The 22,808-nt window shown below is 38.9% G+C and overlaps 1 protein-coding gene across 1 annotated transcript; it reads left to right on the plus strand.

Moving 5' to 3' along the window:
* Positions 1–1,398: 1,398 nt before the first annotated feature.
* LOC129896967 (GPI-anchored protein LLG1-like) lies at positions 1,399–2,531 on the plus strand. The gene is made up of 2 exons (XM_055972975.1): positions 1,399–1,483; positions 2,176–2,531. Exons 1-2 carry the CDS (start codon positions 1,399–1,401, stop codon positions 2,529–2,531), a joined length of 441 nt encoding a protein of 146 aa, XP_055828950.1.
* The last annotated feature ends 20,277 nt before the right edge of the window (positions 2,532–22,808 follow it).

Raw genomic sequence — 22,808 nt, forward strand, 5'->3', positions numbered from 1 at the left:
ATAATTGTGACTGACATACATGTGATACTATTGATACCTATCTGTCCTCTCTGAATTGTTGAGATAGCTTTGAATTACGTGCTACATGAGTTACATATACTGTTAGACTGAGTTGTTCTTCTTGCAGGTTGTAGTTATGGATGTTCGGATGGTGTGTCGGGAGTACTTGTTTCCATTTAGCTTTACTTGTGTTTAGCATTTTACTTGCTGAATATCGTGTTGTTTGGTACTCACTCCTTACTTTTACACATGTGTAGGTTCTGAGCCTGGACTGTGTGTGAATTTTATTCTATCCTCCGAGGCTTTGAGGTGACTTGAGAGGTAGCTATTGACGTCTGGCGATCTCCCCTATCCCTTTTACTTATGCTTTGTTCTATTTGAGAAGCAAATGCATCGAGACTTGTACTTATTTTCCATTTCTATTTTACTAGAGGCTTGTACATGTGACAACTAGGTTTTGGGGGTTATTTTAGATTTGAAAGTCTTCCGCTTATGTTTATGCCTTTTATCTCCTTACTTAAGCATTATTTCCATTTTCGTTGAATTTTAGACTTACTATTCCAGTAGGAAATGACAAGAGCTATCGCACCCGAATTTGGGTCGTGACATATTTACCCTAAATATACAATATAACTTACATATACATGAGTTATAGACTGACTATACATTATGATATACTAAAAAAATGAATATAACATAACTATAGATAAAATATTCATTGACTATACATGAAGTATATACTGACTATTCAATCTCGATCACCTCTAAAGAGTACCAAATTTTAAAAATAAAATCCTCTCGATGTTTTGAGTATTTTGATATATAATTACTTGAACAAATCATGCTTGCGGACTGTCAAAATTTTATTTAAAGCAAGCTTTGAAACCTTAATGGATGATTGATCATGAAAGAAGAAGGAAGAGAGATTGAAAGCAACGAAGAGAAAAGGAAGAAAAAGAAGAAGAAAGAGGAGGAGGAGGAGGGGAAGGAAGAAGAAGTCATTAATGACTAAAGTGAAACGAAGAAGAAGAAGAAGCGGATTGGGCCAATTTGTGTAATTTATAAAAAGTAGGCCAATGTTTTGCTAAAGAAAATGGACGAACAATCACTTTGCTTAATTTTCCCAATATTTGACAATTACATTGAATGTTACTATCTAAAACATAGTCATATACAATTTTAAAAATATTGCAAACCATTTCATGGAAAAGAAAAAAAGCACAATATGCTTGATTTAGGTTTATAGAAAATAACTTCTAAGAAATTTAGATAATTTTGGGAAAATAGTGTTTGAATTAGTTGAAACTAAAGAAATTAAGGGCCTATAATAAGAAGAAAAATTGTGAAGAATATTCAAAAGAGAAAAAGTGTACCAAAATAATAAGAAGAAAATCAACAATGGCATTTGAAAGATCGTGCTTCTTCTTGTTTTTCTTCTTCCTTGCTATTGGCTTGGCCTCCTCTACCCCAAACCATATCTCATGTAATTATTCCTCCCATTTATATTTTATTTCTTTCAATGCTCTTGTTCTTGATGTTGCATTCATTTTGGAGTCTCAAAAATTCGAATTTGAGCCTTTGAGAGTCCCATTTTGAGGGGTAACACCCTTCGATCCCTATTAGAGGGACTCCATTTCCGATCAGGCTCAAATCCGAGACCATTAGTTAAGGACGAAGGAGTTTTTACCGCTCCACCTAAGTCCACATCCGTCGATGTTCCTCTAATTTTATTTCGTTCAAGCCTTGGAAACATCCTCTGACAAAAATGCAAGGTAAGGCTACGTACAATAGACCCTTGTGGTCGAATCCTTCCTCGGACCCTGCGCATAGCGAAAACTTTAGTGCACCGGACTGCCCTTTTTTATTCATCTTTTTTATGTTATTTCCCACTAGACTCCAACAGAGGCGAATAAATTTTTTAAAGTTTATAGGTCTTTATAATAGTCTCAAGTTTACATAAAATAATAACTAGGTTAACAATTAATTATCTATAAATATTTTATTAATTTCATAATACAAATAAATTATATGATCAATAGAAGTTTCTAGGTCCACGTAAAAGTCAAAGGACGAAGCCAGATAAGGTCGAGGAGTTCATATGAACCTCCCTTCGACAGAAAATGACATGATTCAAAATTCTATTTTATGTAACCCCTTTACCTTCTTCTTATGCAGATGATGCACTAAACCTTCACATGAAAGGAGGCCGTGGCCTTCTTGAAAAGTTCTATGTGAAGGACGATTGCCCCGTTGATTTCAAAAAGGAAAACTTTTCGCCTATTACCGGGACATGCAAAGGACCTTATTACAACCCACTTGTGTGTTGTAACGCATTCACGCAGATAGCTTGCAAGTACGCGGAACTTATTAATAATGTGGACAACGGGTGCTCCACGGGCCTATTTTACTACATGAATAAACAAGGAGGTTACCCAACTAATCTTTTTGGACGAATTTGCAAAGGAGATAAAGAGGGGTTGCCTTGTGTCAAGCCAAAGGGAAGACCAAATGCGAACAGGGGTAGACATTAAGTTGATTAGCTAGGCATGAGAAAAATGCTTGGGATTGATTAAAAATTCCAAAAAAATTTATGTTTTTTTATGATATTGGTTTTGTAATAACCTTTGTCATTCATTTCTTTAAAACATGGTGTTTTGTATGGTTGAAAATTTAGTATTCCATTTTGTAATACGAATTTAATTAGTACTAATGATGATGAGCTTGTATTCTGAGATGTTCCGGGTGTTCAGACCGAACAAGCAACGGACTGAGCTAGCGCGAAAGCCGTTGCGCGTTAGACGCACATCCGTTTTCTTGCTGGGAGAGGGACAGGACTTAGATCTGGTCTTTGAAGGAATCAAAAAAAGGAGAGACTGGTAGAGCTCTTCCCGGCCGGCTTGTTGCAACCTTCGCATTTCCTACTGAGATCCCAAGTCTCCAGGTCCGAAGGGATCCAGTGCCCAACTACCGACTCCTCCCGGAATTGCGTTATCGGAGCCAACTCAAGCCGAAGAAACTTATTCAATGGTCACCGCTAACCGCTTTTGGTCCCAAATCTTTGGGGTTGCTTTTTCCAATAAAGAAGGGTGACTCAACTTCTCAGCGTCAGTTGGTGGTGGGACCTGTTGGCATAATGCACGCTGGAACGTGGGAATGACTCAACATTGATTTCGTGCTTGAGTTGGAGGGCTCTCCCTCCATCCATCGAGTCAAGTAATTCGCTATCGGAGTCAGACCCAACCACACTCTCTTAGTATAAAGCGGAGCAGGATCGCGTCGAGAAAATAATTAAGAAGGAAAAATATCGCAACAATTATAATAGTTTATTTTAAATGGTGAATGTTACAAGTGTTAGAACAAAAATAATAATATCTTCAACTGGTCAAACTGAAATGTCATCAAATTGTCAGAATACAAATGATAGTAATAATAGCGATCCAAAATATAACTAATTGTTTGGCTTACGTCAAGATATTTCACTATTCGAACTGAAATGTCATCAAATTGTTAGAGTAAAAAAACAATAATATTAGCGATCTAAAATATAACTAATTGTTTGGCTCAGAGGCACGTCAAGATATTTCTTGAAGATAATTAAAGCCTGTTAAATGCATGAATTGATTTAAAATAAAATAAAATATACATTATGATATTGGTTTGTAATTACCTCTCTCATTCACTTCTATAATATGGTGTTGTGTATGGTTGAAAATTTAGTATTGCATTTTGTGATAAGAAATTAGTACTACTAATGATGCGCTTGTATTCTGGGATGTCATGTGCAACTACTATAGTCAATAAAATTCGCTCATAAAAATAATTAAGATTGAAAAATTATTGTAACAATCAGTGTTTTATTTTAAATGGTGAGTGTTACTACAATTATTAGAACAAGGATAATAATATATTCCAACTGCTTGAATTGAAATATCATAAAAGTATTAAAATACAAATGATAACAATATTAGCGATCCAAAATAAAATTTGCTTGGCAACACATCAAGATGTTTCTTGAAAGTAGTTGGAGCCTATAAATAATAATTCTATCTTCGGAACTCAACTAAGCCAAATAACAAATAGCATTCAAGAACGTTGCTCTTCTGTTCTTGAATTATTGATTTAACCTTCTCACCAATGTCTCTTAAATACTTTTATGAAGTGTTTGTGAAGTGCTTTTTATTTACATGAAAAGAAGAACTATTTATAATGTTCCATTTCGTGAGAAATTATTATTTTTTGCTTGTGAAATGACCGTTTTTCTCTTTCCTTAGCATTATCATACTTATTATGTGTTGTGTCAATGATTGACATGATTTTCAATGTGATCAGATGTCATTTTGCAGACTTTGAGGTTTTTGAGACCTTTTACATTGAGTTGATTGACCTCGTGCATCATATTGAGATCCGAGCGTTTGATGGTTATTATGTCAGTTCCGTTGAGTCCGGAATGTCGAGTTTGGTCTAGTAGGGTGGTTGGTTAGAATTCCAATACCTTGGCTTGTGATTTGGGTGTTTGGGCGAAAAGTTGAGTTTTTGGCCTAAGGGGTCTCGAGGGGGATAATTCAGTCATAATAATTTTTCTTTTTTTGAAATCCAATGATTTCATTGAGTCCGGAATATCAAATTTAGTGGGGTAGAATATCTAGTTTATTTTTATCGGGTCCCAAATAAATTTCGATGGTCCATTCGAAAACTTTGAAAAATAGTAAAATTTGCATTTTCTGGTGTTGGTGCAAGGGGACCGCGGTCAAGGCGTGTTTGCGATCAAGGCACGTTCGCAGGCTCTTTTTGCAGAAACAACCCATATTTCAGGATTTCTTTCCATTTCACTCATTTTCACTCTTTTTATCATATTTGGAGCTCGAGAGGGAGATTTTGGGAGGAAATTCTTGCGTAAAGTCGTGCGGGTAAGTACCTAACTCAATTCTAACTCTATCTTCTAAATTCTTCAAAATCAAAAAGTTCAAAATAAGGGGTTTTCCCCCAAATTGAAAATTGGGCATTTCATTTATATGAGACTCAATTCTTACTCAATTTTGGTTGAGTTTTCACCCACAGACTCCTTTTCACTCGACTATTTTAATTTCCAAATAAAATTTTGTTTTTACTCATTTCGATTTTGAAGAGATTTTTTGTCACTCCCTAAGTCTATATTCTGAACGTGATCGGCACTCAAAAACCATTGTCGGTCCCAAGCGAACCCTTGATCTGACTAATTATGATCAGATAATTCAATAAAATATGCGGAAGCTAAAATAAATGAGCAATTAATACTTTAAAGAGAACTAAAAATCATTATATGAAAGTAACCCATGTAAAGATGAAAAGTATTTCAAAAATGTCTAAAAGATAACATTAAACTGACACTCTAATAATGTCCATGAAGCCTCTAAAACTAATGATGGGTGCCGAAACAAGGCCTCTGGCTACCTGAACATCTAAACAACTACTAATACTAGAATGATCAAATAACTGCAAGAATCCTTTAGAGCAAGGAGGTCTCACCAAATGTGACACCCCTCAAAATTTTTCCCTAAGATTCGGACCTTTTTTGTATTCGGGTAGGATCGAACTCAAGTATTGTGGAGCATTTGCAGGAGTTAAGATGAGTCCTTGAGAAATTGAGAAGTCCTAGAGGTGATGTGGGGTCACAAAGGACCCCTAGGACCAAGCCAAGTCGAAAAGATTCGTCCTGACTAAGTTTGAGGAGGAGTTCGCATGAGGGGCTGACTTCTAACGACCCTATCTTTTGATATATAACGATCTGGGTGGCCCACGACCTATTAAATTAATGGTCGTCGAGTCTTCTTTCCAACGCCACGAAGAATGTATTTTTAGAGTTCGGAGTCAAAAGATATGCCGATCCTAAGATGAACTAGCACAACATGAATTTTCAGGCTGGGGTTGCAATTGCTGGAAAACTGGGCTTGGCGCCGCAGTGGTGCGATGCGCCACTATCGCGCCAGAAACATGCCTCAGTAGTTTGGGCTCTGGCGCGGCGCGCCACTAAAAGGTGTGCAAGGTTTTTCAAGCCAATTTTCAGAACCCAGAAAATATTGGCCTTGGTGCTGTAAGGGCGCGACGCGCCACTATCGCGCCAGAAACATACCTCAGTAGTTTGGTCTCTGGCGTGGCGCGCCACTACGAGGTGTGCAGGTTTTAGGTGTAATCAGCCTGGCGCTGAAATGGCGCAACGCGCCACTATTGCGCCAGGAGCATTTTTGCCTATTTTACAGAACTTTTGAGAAGGGGTAATTTGGGAATTCCCCCAAATTATATATGTATCAGCCTTAGCACATTTTGGGATCATTTTCAATCCTTCACTCTCTCTCTAAAAAGCCCTAGGAGTTCCTCTCTCACTCTCTTCTTCTTCTTCTTCTCCATTTCTAATAAGAGATTGTTCCAAGAGCTACAAGACTTCAAGCTTTCCATTGAAGACCCCAAAACAAGGTTTCTTTAAGAGTCTATTCTAAGGTATGTAAGGCTATCCAAAACATGGGTTGAGTCCACCTATGTACCCTACTCTTGCTTTGAGGTTAGATATCCATGAAAATGAAGTTTTTTGGTATGGTTTATGTTTGAATGAGTTTTGTCCCCTATTTATTTGATGCTATATGTGTTGATGTTGTTGAGCTAAGAATGTTCCTAAGACCTTCATGTAAGTATGAGTTGATGGAGATGACTTGTTATTATGTTTTGTTGATCTCTTTAGCCATGTGATTATGTTGCATAAGTTAATTTTCTTGAATGTGTTATCCCACTTGTGTTGTTGAGCTAAAGTCATAGAGTTGTGATGAGTCTTGAGGAGATATCATGAATGCTTACCTAAATGAGGCTTGATTGAGTTAATTGGAGGATAGAATTGACGAGTGGATGAGGTCCTAAATGGAACTTGTCATTATGACTTAATTGAGTTGAAATGAGAATAGAGTTGATGAGTTGGCAATGTCCCACATAAAACTAGCAGTGAGGGCTTGTTTGAGATGAGTGGAGGGAGTCTTATGAGTATAGAGTCATGGAAGGAGTATCGAGCATCGAGACGGTCGAGAGTATAGTCCGTACATGAACCCCAGGAACTACGCCGCCAACGTAGGTAGGGATAGAACCGTTAAAATCAGATGCTTCCCATGGGATCGAATCGTTAAAGTCGGATGTTTCCCATTTATTTATCCTGAAATGATAGGACTTAACTAATCGATGGTATCCATGATTAGGGAGGCGTTCATGTCCTGGCAAGGTATGGACGGATGTGGCAACAACGTCTGATTGTTGTACTATCACTGTCTCATAAGTGATGATTGTCGGATAAGAGAAACTCCCATTTAGGTCTTGATAGTGCTCCGAGTCAATTGAGTTAAGTAGATTATGAGTTAGTCCTGTCTAAACTATTCTTATTAGACTTAGGACATTTGAGTGAGTTGTCATGTATATATGTATGAGTTGGGATCCTGAGTTGATATTGATGTTTTCTTGATGTTGTTTCATCCGGCCAGTTTATATACTCGTACATTCCACGTACTGACGCCATTTGGCCTGCATCATTTCATGATGCAGAGACAGGTACCAGAGATCATCAACCAGCACACCGTTGATTATCTACGCACTTCCAGCTACGTGGTGAGTCCTTCTAGCTTTCGAAGGATCTTGAGCTCCCTGTATACTTTCATATTGTCTCCTTTATTTTGATTGTGGTAACCATGGGCTTGTCATTGGCACCTTCTAGACTTGATAGAGGCTTCATAGACTAGAGTATGGGGAGTTTGGACTGTCATTTTGAGGAGTTCTAATATACTTATTTTGTTGAGTTAAACATGTTTGGCCTTCGGCCCCCATATTGTAAATAACATGTTATAATTAAGCCTTCCTTTGAGCGTATATGACTGATTGACGGAATGATTGAGTTAAGTGGTTCACTTGAAGGTCAAAAATGACTTTCAAGTGCCGATCATGTCTAGGGTACCCTCTCGGGGCGTGACACCAAAGCTGATGGGTGGAGATCTCAACAATGCGCTTGTTCATGATCTTGGATACTTGTATCTGCATCATAAAAAGATGCAACGCCGAATGACATTTGTACATGAAATATAGATATGTAATATGGCGGAGTAAAACAAATAACTGAACATGAAAGGCTGAACATAACTCAATTTAAAATGAAACATAGGCCTGATGAAAAACCGTTCAACTTTACAATGAAATCTGCAATAGAAGAAAATCATTTCAAATAGTATACTTTACTTTACTGGGGAGTTTCTCTAACTGACAACCATTACTGATGAGGCCAGCAATGATACAATGTCCTGCCCATATTTTCAGAGCTATCCTATACCTTGCCGGAATATAGGACAGGAACTTTAATATATAGATCCATATAATAGGCCTTCTCAGAGGAAGTGAGGAGTCACACATATTTCGGTATGCTCCTATCCTACACTGGCTACGTAGTTTATGGGACTTTGAGTTATATGAACTCTTACCCATATTGGTGCTCAATAATACTTTCAAAATAAGAAATATCAATAATGCTCATATAATATCTGAGTTGAGTCAATACTCAAAAAGCCCTCTTTAGGGAAACTGATCTTTACTTTTCTTTACTTTACTTTAATGGAATACTCTCTGAAAATATTTATACTCTTTTCGAAAATCATGACTCTTTTCTCAACGTAAAATAATACATTTGAAACCATTTACACTTGGTAAAACTCTTTTCAATGGGACTTTAAAGTTATTCATAAGTCACTTTAGTTTTAATGAAATCAATGCAAGATAATGAAATAATGCAGTTAGGATTTATGTGAAATTAAGCATGAACAACAAATTATGAATGAAAATCACATAATTAAGTACGATATCATTATGCACATGTAAGACTCAATAATAAGAACCATAACTCATTCGAAAACTCAATAGGGATAGATTAAAACTCCAACTTGAACTTATACTAACTGAATGAAGATGTAGGGCACGTGGACGAACTTAGTCCAACATTCTGATTGGCCTTACATATCTGAAAGATTGATGATCTAAGTGTAACTCGAAGAATTTGGCAAGAACATTTGAACCCTAGCTTCTCCTCTTCTCTCTTATCCTTTCTCTCAAAATATTCTAAGTAATAATGAGAGAAAAAGCACGCTGAATACTGATAAGAGACTAATTTTAGTCATAAAATGTCTTGAGTTTAGTTTTGAAAAAGTGGAAAAAGATCAAAACAACCCTCATTAAAATTGACTCTGGACCGTCTACAGGCATTTGTACGGACCGTAGGACTTTCTACAGACCGTAGAAGGTCGGTTGTAGAATATAAGTATAATTTCAGAGCTCAGTAGTTCAAGGTTTGTTGGATATACGACCAAGATTCTACAGGTCATAGAACTTTTAATTAGTCGTAGAATACCACTTGTAGGATTCTATGGAGGTTGGGCTTTGTCACGCCCCAGGAGGGTACCCTAGGCGTGACCGGCACTCGAAGGCCATTTCTGACCTCCGAGCAAACCACCTGGTCCAGTCACACATTCAATCAATCACATTCTCTTAGCGGAAAACTCAATTAAAGAAATACTGTTCATATATGGGGGCCGAAGGCCAAACATTTACAACCCAACAAGACAATAAAATAAGACTCCTCAAAATAACAGTTCGACCTCCCTACACTCCAATCTATGAAGCCTCTATCAAAGTCTAAGAGGTGCCAATGACAAGTCCATGGCTACCAACAATCAAAATAAAGGAAATGTCAACAAACCTGTACATAAAGGCTCAACATCCTCCGGAAACTAGGAGGACTCACCAACTAGCTGAGGGTGTATGTGGATCTTCAATGAAGCGCCGGTTGATGATCTCTAGTACCTGTCTCTGCATCATAAAACGATGCAGGCCAAATGGCATCAGTACATGGAATGTAAGAGTATGTAAAATGACCGAATATAACGAACATCAAGGAAGAATTAATCAACTCGAAAGCTCAACTCAAGAGGAATAACAACTCAATCAAATGTCCTAAGTCTAAACAAGAATATGATTTAGACGGGACCAATCACATACAATTCAACTCAATCTAACTCAGAGTACTATCAAGACCTATTTGGGAGTTTCTCTTAACCGACAACCATCACTTATGAGCCAATGAAAGTACAAAAAACCGACGTTATTGCCGTATCCGTTCATACCTTGCCAGGGTATGAACGAATCAACCAATCATGGATCCAATCCAACCAAGTCCTATAATGTCAGGACAAACATTTTGGGGAAACATCCGACTTTAACAGTTCAATCCCCTCCTACGTTTGGCGACGTAGTTATTGGGTTCGAGTATGGACTTTACTCTTGCCCAATTTGGTGCTAGATACTCCTCCCAAGACTCAATGCTCATAAAACTCCATCCAATCAACTCAATCAAATCATATCGACAAGTCTCATTATAACCTTGTCAACTCATCAACTCTATCATGATCAAATCTTTTCTAATCATACTATCCGATCAATCTCAATCATATCTTCAAAAGAAATTTAAGTGCACATATATAGAAACATCTAGATATAATCAATCATTTCCTCCATCCATATGAGAAATCTTTGAGACTCATCACAATTTTCAAGACTTTAAATTTACATTTTTATAATAAGCAACATTTTTAAGAAAATAGCATCCTTTATCAAAATCTACATAGGCAAGAAGATCAATAGAACATATTTAACAACTCATTTTCATCAACTCATACTCATATAAAGGCTCATTTTCGGGAACTTCTCAACTCAAAAACATCAATACATATAGGATCAAATAAATAGGGGACAAAACTCATTTAAACTTAGACTATACCAAGAAACTCCATTTTCATGAACATCTAACCTCAAAGCAAGAATAGGGCACATGGGTGGACTTAACCCATGTTTTGGATAGCCTTACATACCTTAGGGAAGACTTGGAGAAAACCTTGATGTTGGGTCTTCAATGGAGGACTCAAATCTTGAAGCTCTTTGGACAAATCCTTGTTGAGAATAGAGAAGAAGAAGGAGATGAAGAAGAGAGAGAGAGGAACTTCTAGGGCTTTTAGAGAGAGAAAGGGCTGGAAATTTTGATCCCAAAATGACAAATGGCAATACATATATAACTTGGGTAAGTTCCCAAATTACCCCTCCTCAAAAGTTCTGAAAATAGGCTAAAAATGCACCTAGCGCGATAGTGGCACGTTGCGCCATTGCAGCGCTAGGCCGATTATGCCTAAAACCTACACACCTCGTAGTGGCACGCCGCGCCGAGGACCAAACTACTGAGGCATGTTTCTAGTGTGATAGTGGCGCGTCGCGCCCTTATAGCGCCAAGGCCAAAGTTTCTGGTTCTGGAAATTTGGCCTGAAAAACCCTGCACAACTTTTAGTGGCGCGTCGCGCCAAGGACTAAACTACTGAGGCATGTTTCTGGTGCGATAGTGGCGCGTCACGCCCTTATAGCGCCAAGGCCATTTCTCTAGCAGTTGCAACCCAGGCCAAAAATGAAATTCCTGCCGCGCTAGTTCGTCTTAGGAGCGTCATATCTTTTGACTACGAACTCCAAAATTTGCTTTCTTGGTGGCGTTGGAAAGAAGACTCGATAAACTTTGATTTAATAGATCATGGGCTACCCAGATCGTCATCTATCAAAAGATAGGGTCATTAGAAGTCAACCCTCAAGCGAACTCCTCCTCGAACTTAGTCACGATGAATCCTTGGGTTAGATTTGGTCGTAGGGGTCCTTCATGACCCCATATCACCTCTAATGCTGCAACATTTCTCAACAACTCATCTTACTCACGCGAAGGCTCCACAATACTCGAGTCCAATCCTACCCGAACAGAAGAAGGGTCCGAATCTTAGAGAAAATTTTTAGAGGGTGTTATATTATCTCCCCCTTGGGATCATTCGTCCTCGAATGACTAGAAATTAAGAATATATTCGGGGTGCAAATCACAATCAAAACTCAGTCATTCAATCAATCAAATTCTCAGTCAATTATTAATCAAGACTCAAAATGCACAAATGAATTCAATGTCAAGGACAGGGATATTACCTTCGACATCCTCCTCGGTAGGCATGGATAGATATGGATATTTAGATTTCATGGCTTCCTCCGCTTCCCATGTGGCTTCCTCAACAAATTGATTCCTCCACAGGACTTTGACTGAGGCGACTTCTTTGTTTCTCAATTTGCGAATTTGGCGATCAAGAATTTGGACCGAAACTTCTTCATAGGATAAGCTATCCTTAATTCTAACGCTATTAATAAGGACTACCAATGAGGGATCGCCCAAGCACTTTTTCAACATCGAAACGTGGAACACCGGATGAATAAAAGCTAGCTCTGAGGGTAACTCCAACTCATAAGCAACACTCCCAATCCGCCTCAAAATTTGGTACGGACCAATATATCGAGGACTAAGTTTCCCCTTCTTTCCAAACCTCATGACACCCTTCATGGGTGACACTTTCAAATACACCCAATCACCTACCTCAAACTCTAAGTCTCTCCTCCTCACATCGGTGTAAGATTTTTGGCGGCTTTGGGCTGTCTTTAGCCTCTCTCGAATAACTCGCACCTTCTCCATGGCTTGATGAACAAGGTCAGGCCCAATCAACCCGGCTTCACCAACTTCAAACCACCCAATGGGAGATCTACACCTCCTCCCATACAAAGCTTCATAAGAAGCCATTTGAATGCTTGCATGATAGCTATTGTTGTATATAAACTCTATGAGAGGTAAGTGATCATCCCAATTTCCCTTGAAGTCAAGCACACATGCCCTCAACATATCTTTCAATATATGGATGGTGAGCTCTTCTTGGCCATCTGTCTTGGGATGGAAGGCTGTACTCAAGCTCACCTTCGAACCCAGTCCCTTCTAAAAGGATTTCCAAAATTGGGAAGTGAATTGAGCTCCTCTGTCTGAAATGATAGACAAAGGGACCCTATGCAATCTGACGATTTCATGTATGTACAACTTTGTATAATCTTCTGCGGTATCAGTAGTCTTAACCGCCAAGAAGTGAGCTGATTTTGTCATTCTGTCCACAATCACCCAAATCGAATCATGTTGTTTTTTGGGACCTCGGCAAACCCGTAATAAAGTCCATATTGATCATCTCCCATTTCCATTCTAGAATTTCTATATTTTGAGCCAAGCCACATGGTCTTTGATGCTCAACTTTTACCTGTTGGCAATTCAGGCACTTGGAAACAAATTTCGCAATATCTTGCTTCATCCTACTCCACCAATAGATTTTCCTCAAGTAATGATACATTTATGTAGAGCCCAGATGAATAGAGTATCTAGAACTATGCGGTTCGGCCATAATCCTCTTTCAAACATCATCGACATCAGGTATACACAATCTATTTTGGTACCTCAACACACCGTCTCCCCCTTGGGTAAAAACCATTACCTCTTATTTGTGAACAACTTCCTTCAATTGAAGAAGGATGGGATCCTGATCTTGTTTCTCCTTTACCTCTGCCACAAGTGAGGATGTAGACCCATCCTGAATAGTAACTCCGCCTTCGTTGTTCTCTTCCAGACGAACTCCCAATTGGGCTAATCTATGTACCTCCTTTGCCAATTCTCTCATTTCCTCCTCCATATAGGCAGTGCTACCCATAGACAACCTGCTAAGAGCATCAGCAACAACATTAGCTTTACCTGGATGGTAGAGGATGCTCATATCATAGTCCTTGAGTAGCTTAATCCATCTCTTTTGCCTCAGGTTGAGTTCCTTCTGGCTAAAGACGTATTGCAAGCTCTTGTGATCGGTAAATACATCAATATGCACTCCATACAGGTAGTAGCGCCAGATTTTAAGCTCAAACACCACAGTTGCCAGCTCAAGGTCATGAGTTGGGTAATTCCTCTCATGAACCTTAAGCTGTCTTGAAGCATAGGCTATTACCTTCCCCCTTTGCATCAACACACAACCCAAACCAATTCTGGATGCATCACAATAGATCACAAAACCCTCTGTTCCATTAGGCAAAGTTAGAATAGGAGCAGTGGTTAGCTTGGTCTTTAATTTCTGGAAACTCTCCTCACAAGCATCGGACCATTGGAACTTAGCCTTCTTTTGGGTCAGCTTAGTCAATGGTGATGATATGGATGAGAATCCCTCTACAAACCTCCGATAATAGCCAGCCAAACCCAAAAAGCTCCTTATCTCTGTTGGGAATGTGGGTCTAGGCCAATTCTTCACAGCTTCAATCTTCTGGGCGTCAACCTGAATACCATCTCCAGACATAATGTGGCCTAAGAAGGCCACTGATGCAAGCCAAAATTCATATTTAGAGAACTTTGCATACAATACCTGGTCCCTCAAAGTTTGTAAAACGACTTTAAGATGATAGGTGTGCTCCTTGTCATTCTTGGAGTAGACCAGAATATCATCAATGAATACAATCACAAACATATCAAGATATGGTTTAAACACTCGGTTCATGAGATCCATAAAAGCCGCGGGGGCATTTGTCAATCCAAAGGACATGACCAAAAATTCAAAGTGGCCATAACGAGTCCGGAAAGCAGTCTTCGAAATATCACATTCTCTCACCTTCAACTGGTGGTAACCGGATCTCAAGTCTATCTTTGAGAAACACGTGGCACCCTAAAGCTGATCAAATAAATCATCTATTCTGGGAAGAGGGTATTTGTTCTTTACGGTGACCTTATTTAGTTGCTGTAGTCAATACACATTCTAAGGGACCCATCTTTCTTTCGAACAAATAGGACCGAAGCTCTCCATGGTGAGATACTCGGCCTAATAAATCCCTTATCTAATAAGTCCTTCAACTACTCCTTCAACTCTCTCAACTCAGCTGGGGCCATTCTATATGGAGGAATTGAGATAGGCTGGGTATCAGGAAGAACATCAATCCCAAAGTCAATCTCCCTATCAAGAGGGACTCCAGGCAGATCTTCAGGAAAGACATCTGAAAACTCGTTGACAATCGGAACCGACTCAAGGGATGGAGACTCAATACTGTCATCTTTCACTCGGATAATGTGATAAACACACCCTTTTGAGATTAGCTTCCTGGACCTAAGGTATGAAATAAACTTACCCTTAGGCATAACAGGACTACCTCTCCACTCTATGACAGCTTCGTTCGGGAAATTGAACTTGACAATCTGAGTTCTACAATTAATAGAGGCATAAAATACATAAAGCCAGTCCATACCAAGGATCACGTCGAAATCAACCATGTCTAACTCAACCAAGTTAGCCAAGATATCCCTGTGATGAATTGACACAGTGCAATCTCTATAGACTCTCTCAGCTAAGACAGAATCACCGACAGGAGTAGCTACACTGAAAGGCTCAAGAAGACATTCGGGAATTTTATTGAATTTACTAGCCACGTAAGGAGTCACAAAAGATAGGGTGGCACCCGGATCCATTAACACATAATAATCAAGAGAAGAGACTCGAATCATATCCGTCACGATGTTTGGAGAGTCCTATTGATCTTGGCGACTACCCATAGCATATAAATGGTTGGTACCTCCGCCGGTGCCTAAAGTAGTGCCCCTCTGATTAGCTCTAGTCGGTGGTGCGGTGGTAGAATGCTGGGCCCTGTTCCCTTATGCTGGACACTCTCTCTGAAAGTGGTCTCTTTGGCCACACTTATAGCAACCAGCCCTTCCCGCTCTGCACTCTCCCAAGTGGAATTTACCATACTTAACGCATGATGGCTTCCCTTGCGAGCCTTGACCCACGCTAGATTGGGATTGCAAACCCTGGGACCTGAAATCCTGGTGACTCTGTCCTTGCCGATCATACCTGTTCTGCGGCATAGGTGCATTGGCGGTGGATGAGGCATAGTTGGGAGGCCTCTTCTGGAAGAAGGACTTGTTGCCCTTGCTTTGCCTCTGTTCACTCTCATGGCCCGCGGATTTTGCCTTCTTACTCAGATGCTCCTCTCTGTCTTTTCTTTTCTCATTCTCCACTTATTGAGCATACACCATTAATCTCGAAATATCCATGTCTGAGATCAACAATGCTGCTTTGCATTCCTTCTTCACATGCCTCCCTAATACGGAGATGAACTTCCTCATCTTTGACCTCACATCTGGGATCATTTCTGGAGCATACCTGGATAACTAGATGAACTTCAGGCTGTACTCCTTAATATTCATGCCTTCTTGTTTCAGATTTACAAATTCCTCCACTTTCGCTTCTCTCAATTCTCGAGGAAAAAAGTGGTCAAGAAAGGCTCCCTCAAATTCATCCCATCTAGCAGATTCAGCATCCTCACCCCTACCCTATTCCCATTGGTTATACCAAATGTTCACCACATTTTTGAGTTGATAGGATACCAACTCGACCCCCTCAATCTCCGTAGCATGCATAGCTTTTAGAATTTTCCACATCTCATCAATAAATTTTTGGGGGTCTTCATCAACCTTAGAACCCGTGAATGCAGGAGGATTCATCCTCAGAAAGTCTCTAATTCTAGTGGCAGCAGATGGCTCTTGGGAACTAGAGCTGAGAGTCGGCGAACTCTGGTTACCATTTTGGGCAGCCATTAATTGCGTGAGCATTGAAATCGCTCCTCTAAATTCTGCCTCTGATGTGGGTGCAGGCGGAGTAGCAGGCACTTGAGGTATCTCCGCATATCTCGCAGGTCGGCCTCTAGCCCTTGCTGGGCGTACCCCTGACTATGACATCCCTGTATTATCAACATTCCTTTGGCTAGCGGTATGTTTAGGAGATATTATCTGTAACATATAAACGCACGAATTTATAGTGAAGTTTTGTAGAGTTTAACTCTATCGCAGGAATTCAGAGTATGAAAGAAGTGAAAGACTCTACTAGATACGGCTTCATAGACTCCCTAGGACACTTGAACTCTGTGCTCTGATACCATATTTGTCACGCCCCAGGAGGGTACCCTAGGCGTAACCGACACTCGAAGGCCATTTCTAACCTCCGAGCAAACCACCTGGTCCAGTCACACATTTAATCAATCACATTCTCTTAGTGGAAAACTTAATTAAAGAAATATTGTTCATATATGGGGGCCGAAGGCCAAACATTTACAATCCAACAAGACAATAAAATAAGACTCCTTAAAATAACAGTTCGACTTCCCCACACTCCAGTCTATGAAGCCTCTATCAAAGTCTAAGAGGTGCCAATGACAAGTCCATGGCTACCAACAATCAAAATAAAAGAAATGTCAACAAAACTGTACATGAAGGCTCAACATCCTCCGGAAACTAGGAGGACTCACCAACTAGCTGAGGGTGTATGTGGATCTTCAATGGAGCGCCGGTTGATGATCACTAGTACCTGTCTCTACATCATGAAACGATGCAGGCCAAATGGCATCAGTACATGGAATGTAAGAGTATGTAAAATGGCCGAATACAACGAACATCAAGGAAGAATTAATCAACTCGGAAGCTCAACTCAAGAGGAATAACAACTCAATCAAATGTCCTAAGTCTAAACAAGAATATGATTTAGACGGGACCAATCACATACAATTCAACTCAATCTGACTCAGAGTACTATCAAGACCTATTTGAGAGTTTCTCTTAACCGACAACCATCACTTATGAGCCAGTGAAATTACAACAAACCGACGTTGTTGCCGCATCCGTTCATACCTTGCCAGGGTATGAACGAATCAACCAATCATGGATCCAATCCAACCAAGTCCTATAATGTTAGGACAAACATTTTGGGGAAACATCCGACTTTAACGGTTCAATCCCCTCCTACATTTGGCGACGTAGTTATTGGGTTCGAGTATGGACTTTACTCTTTCCCAATTTGGTGCTCGATACTCCTCCCAAGACTCAATGCTCATAAAACTCCATCCAATCAACTCAATCAAATCATATCGACAAGTCTCATTACAACCTTGTCAATTCATCAACTCTATCATGATCAAATCTTTTCTAATCACACTATCCGATCAATCTCAATCATATCTTCAAAAGAAATTTAAATGCACATATATAGCAACATCTAGATATAATCAATCATTTCCTCCATCCATATGAGAAATCTTTGAGACTCATCACAATTTTCAAGACTTTAAATTTACATTTTTATAATAAGCAACATTTTTAAGAAAATAGCATCCTTTATCAAAATCTACATAGGCAAGAAGATCAATAGAACATATTTAACAACTCATTTTCATCAACTCATACTCATATAAAGGCTCATTTTTGGGAACTTCTCAACTCAACAACATTAATACATATAGGATCAAATAAATAGGGGACAAAACTCATTTAAACTTAGACCATACCAAGAAACTCCATTTTCATGAACATCTAACCTCAAAGCAAGAATAGGGCACATGGGTGGACTTAACCCATGTTTTGGATAGCCTTACATACCTTCGGGAAGACTTGGAGAAAACCTTGATGTTGGGTCTTCAATGGAGGACTCAAATCTTGAAGCTCTTTGGACAAATCCTTGTTGAGAATAGAGAAGAAGAAGGAGATGAAGAAGAGAGAGAGAGGAACTTCTAGGGATTTTAGAGAGAGAGAGGGCTAGAAATTTTGATCCCAAATTGACCAATGGCAATACATATATAACTTGGGTAAGTTCCCAAATTACCCCTCCTCAAAAGTTCTGAAAATAGGCTAAAAACGCACCTGGCGCGATAGTGGCACGTCGCGCCATTGCAGCGCCAGGCCGATTATGCCTAAAACCTGCACACCTCGTAGTAGCACGCCGCGCCGAGGACCAAACTACTGAGGCATGTTTCTGGCGCGATAGTGGCGCGTTGCGCCCTTATAGCGCCAAGGCCAAAGTTTCTGGGTTCTGGAAATTTGGCCTGAAAAACCCTGCACAACTTTTAGTGGTGCGTCGCGCCAAGGACTAAACTACTGAGGCATGTTTCTGGCGCGATAGTGGCGCGTCACGCCCTTACAGCACCAAGGCCATTTCCCTAGCAGTTGCAACCCAGGCCAAAAATGAAATTCCTACCGCGCTAGTTCATCTTAGGAGCGTCATATCTTTCGACTTCAAACTCCAAAATTCACATTCTTGGTGGCGTTGGAAAGATGACTCGACGACCTTTGATTTAATAGATCATGGGCTACCCAGATCGTCATCTATCAAAAGATAGGGTCGTTAGAAGTCAACCCCTCAAACGAATTCCTCCTCGAACTTAGTCACGATGAATCCTTGGGTTAGATTTGGTCGTAGGGGTCCTTCATGACCCCACATCACCTCTAATGCTGCAACATTTCTCAACAACTCATCTTACTCACGCGAAGGCTCCATAATACTCGAGTGTGACCCTACCCGAACACAAGAAGGGTCCGAATCTTAAGGGAAACTTTTGGGGGGTGTTATAGGCTTGGGGTCTACGGACCCTTTTTCTACAGCTCATAACATTTTCTATGAGTCGTAAGACCTATTCGTAGGAACTTTGTGCATTTTCTATAGCTACCAAAATATGACACTAAAGTCTACGATCATTTCTACGTGTAGTAAGTCTTTCTACTGTTCGTAACAAGGCTCATAGAAAGGACCCTAAAAACATGAAATTTTGGCTAAGTGTTGGGGGTTCTACTATTCTTTCCTACGGCTCGTAGAAAACTCTCTTGGTCGTTGAGTTTGGTCATAGAACATTGACAACTCACTTTTTTTTTCAAGCTTTCTCTTAGTTCTTGAAATTAATCTAAATTAAAATAGTACGGGGTGTTATATTTTTGGGTATTTTTGCCCAAATTCTAAACCTTAGCAATATATGTGTCGTTAGAACCCTTTTGATGAGTGCTTTTCATTCTTAATAGTTGAAAATCATTCTAGGGTCATTAATAGAGGAAAAACACTGATAGAGCGATTTAAGTAAAGTTTTGTCCTTTGACGTAGGTTGGGTTTATCTTTTTTTCAGACCGAGTTCGATAGTTTATTTACCATGCTTATAAGCTAAACTATGGGATAGAATCGTATCATGAGATTGAGGTATATGGAACTGCTCATGAGTTCATATTTCACCATGTGGGGGCTTAATTTTGTTGTTTTGCCATGAGGAGGTTTATTTGCTTTTCATCTGTGTGGGCGCTTATATGTGTTGTTTACCTAAGGGGATTATCTGATATGATAATTATTGCTATAAGAGCATTTTCACGATATTATTGCTTCGAGAGCACTTTGATGACATTTATTGTTTTGCGAACCTTAATGATATTTAATGCTTTAAGAACACCTTGATAATAATTATTGCTTTGAGAGAACATTGATAATATTTATTGCTTCGAGAGAATTTTGGTGGTATTATTGCTTTGAGAGCATGCTTTACATGAGATGCCCGATTTAGGGTCTTGAGTTGACTATTTTAACATGTTTTACTTGAAATGCCTATGTTAAGAGCTTGAGATAATTTTTATCACTTTTCAAAACGAGTTAAACTTCTTCCGAATGATAAATACTTCTTTCAAGTGATAAATGCTTCTTTCAAATGATAACTACATCTTTTCAATGATTTTCTTCCACTCTTTTTCCAAGTAAGGGCATGCACCATGATTTACTAGATTTGGGGATTTTGAGCTCTTTTATGCATCCGTTGAAGTGATTAAATAGTTATGTTATATTTATGTTGGATTTGCTATAATTATCCTCATGCATACATATGTATTGTTGTTCATGTAAATATGAGAAAACGTAGAAACATTGTTTAGAGAAAGAAAGTGAAATACCTCCATGGGTCCTTGTCTTGGGAGCCAAGATTCGCTAAGGTGTATACGACGGGTTGTTCCATAGCCTTGTACCACCACATCATCATCCCATCATCATATGCATTGCATTCAATTGGCTAATCTTGTTTGTTGGTGTTTGTGTTTAGAATTACCTGTTTACTTTAATCGCGTCATATATATATAACTTTTTTGTATTTAGGTGGAAGCGCTTCATAGTTTATTTTATAAGTATTGATATTCTACTTTACTCAATCGGCCTAACCTACTGAGTACAAGTGGATCGTTTTTTCACTCGCTTTTGTAACCTTTTGTTGCAGCTATTAGTATGAGTGGTACACTAGACGGCTGATTATTTATGCTAGGTGAGATGTTTTTGAAGTTATGGTGAGATCTTTCCCTCCGAATCATCATTTTGGAGCTGCATTTTTCATTTATGTCTTTATGTATATTTCGAAGATAAGTGTTGTATTTTGGATTCAGATATTGTATTAGAAATCTCTTTAATGTTTATAATACCAAGTTTTGAGAATTCTTTGTTGTTTCTTAATTTTTCTTTGTTTATGGCTTGTCTTCATTCTAGAAGTTTCGCATGTTTATTTATCTCATCTTTCCTTCGGCTTATACACTGGGCTTTGAATTAGGGTGCATATCATCATGACCTCAACTTTAGGATAGTGTGACTATTTATGGGATAAAAATTCTTATAAAATAAGACTTTTTCATAAAAATAATACTTATTAGTAGGTTCATGAAGTTTGTAAGATAAATGTGTCTTCCAAAAGAACTTAAAACGTATAAATTAAATGTAGTGGAAATTCACGATCCACATTCATATTAATTGTGTTTATGTTTTTGAGGTTAGTGTAGCGAAAGAGAAAGTCAAGACAAATAAAAGTATTCTAAGTTTTCAATTTATTCACTATACAAAAGTGAGTAATTTTATGTTGAAGGAAGACGTTTTTATTGATGGAGTTTTGAACTCCTCAACTAGTTCGGAGTTGTTTGAGTCATATGACATTATTGGTCCATTGTATGTCAGAGGGGACAAGTCAAGAGTTATATTGCTGGATCAATGTAAATTCTACTACAATAAATTTGAATTTCCATAAAATAGAAAAATATTCACACATAAAGATGAATATTTATTTATTTATTTTAATTATTTTATTTTCAATTGCAGTTTGCGATATTTTCACCAGTAATTGAAAAAAAAAAGAGGGAGAACCAATGATTTATGAGTTGTAGTTTGTTCCAAAAAAATGACGTTGAAAGATAAACAATAGCATTACTATATTGCAAAATAATTTGTTGTAGTAGTAAAATCTAAGAAGCAACTTTATTTTAAGACGGTAAACATCCTTGATCATTAATCGTGATCCAGAGCATTTAAACTCTTAGGGAGTGTTTGGACAGAAAGAATTTCCAATTTTCTTCGATTTGGATGACTTAGATATTTTGAAAAATATTATTCAAATGGACTAATATTCCTTCAATTTAAAGAAAACGATTTTCCTACATAAAATAAAAAAAATAATTCAAAACTCTCTTTCAACTCATAACGCGATCCGAGGCCCATTCCCCTAGCCCGACCTCAACTGCAACCATAACTTGGGACCAAACTCTCGACCGAGACCCAATTTTTGCCCTCGAACTGGAACTAAAATTCCGACCTCAACTCGAGACCCAAATGTCGACCCTAAGCCTAACCTAGAACCTAATTCCAGACCCTGATCTGCCTGTAAGACTCCCACCCCAAGACCTGATCCTAGACCTTACCAGGGACTAGAACTCTAACCCCAATACCAACCCAAGATCGAACTCTTGACCACGTTTAGACTCTTTACCTCGATCCAAGACTCAACTCTCACCTAGAACCTAATCCTAGCCCTTACCAGGGTCTAGAACTCTAACCCCAATCCAACCTGAGATCGAATTCTTGACTAGGTTTAGATTCTTGACCTCAATCCAACACTCGACTCCCAAAATCCAATTTGGGACCTAACTCTCAATCCTAACCTGACTCATGACCCCAATTTAGGATCTAACTCTAGACAATGACCCAACTCTTAACCTTTATTCTCTACCTTGACCTAGAACCCAATCCTAACTTTGAACT

The sequence above is a fragment of the Solanum dulcamara genome, chromosome 7 (assembly GCF_947179165.1).
Source record: "Solanum dulcamara chromosome 7, daSolDulc1.2, whole genome shotgun sequence".
Taxonomy (NCBI): Eukaryota; Viridiplantae; Streptophyta; class Magnoliopsida; order Solanales; family Solanaceae; genus Solanum; species Solanum dulcamara.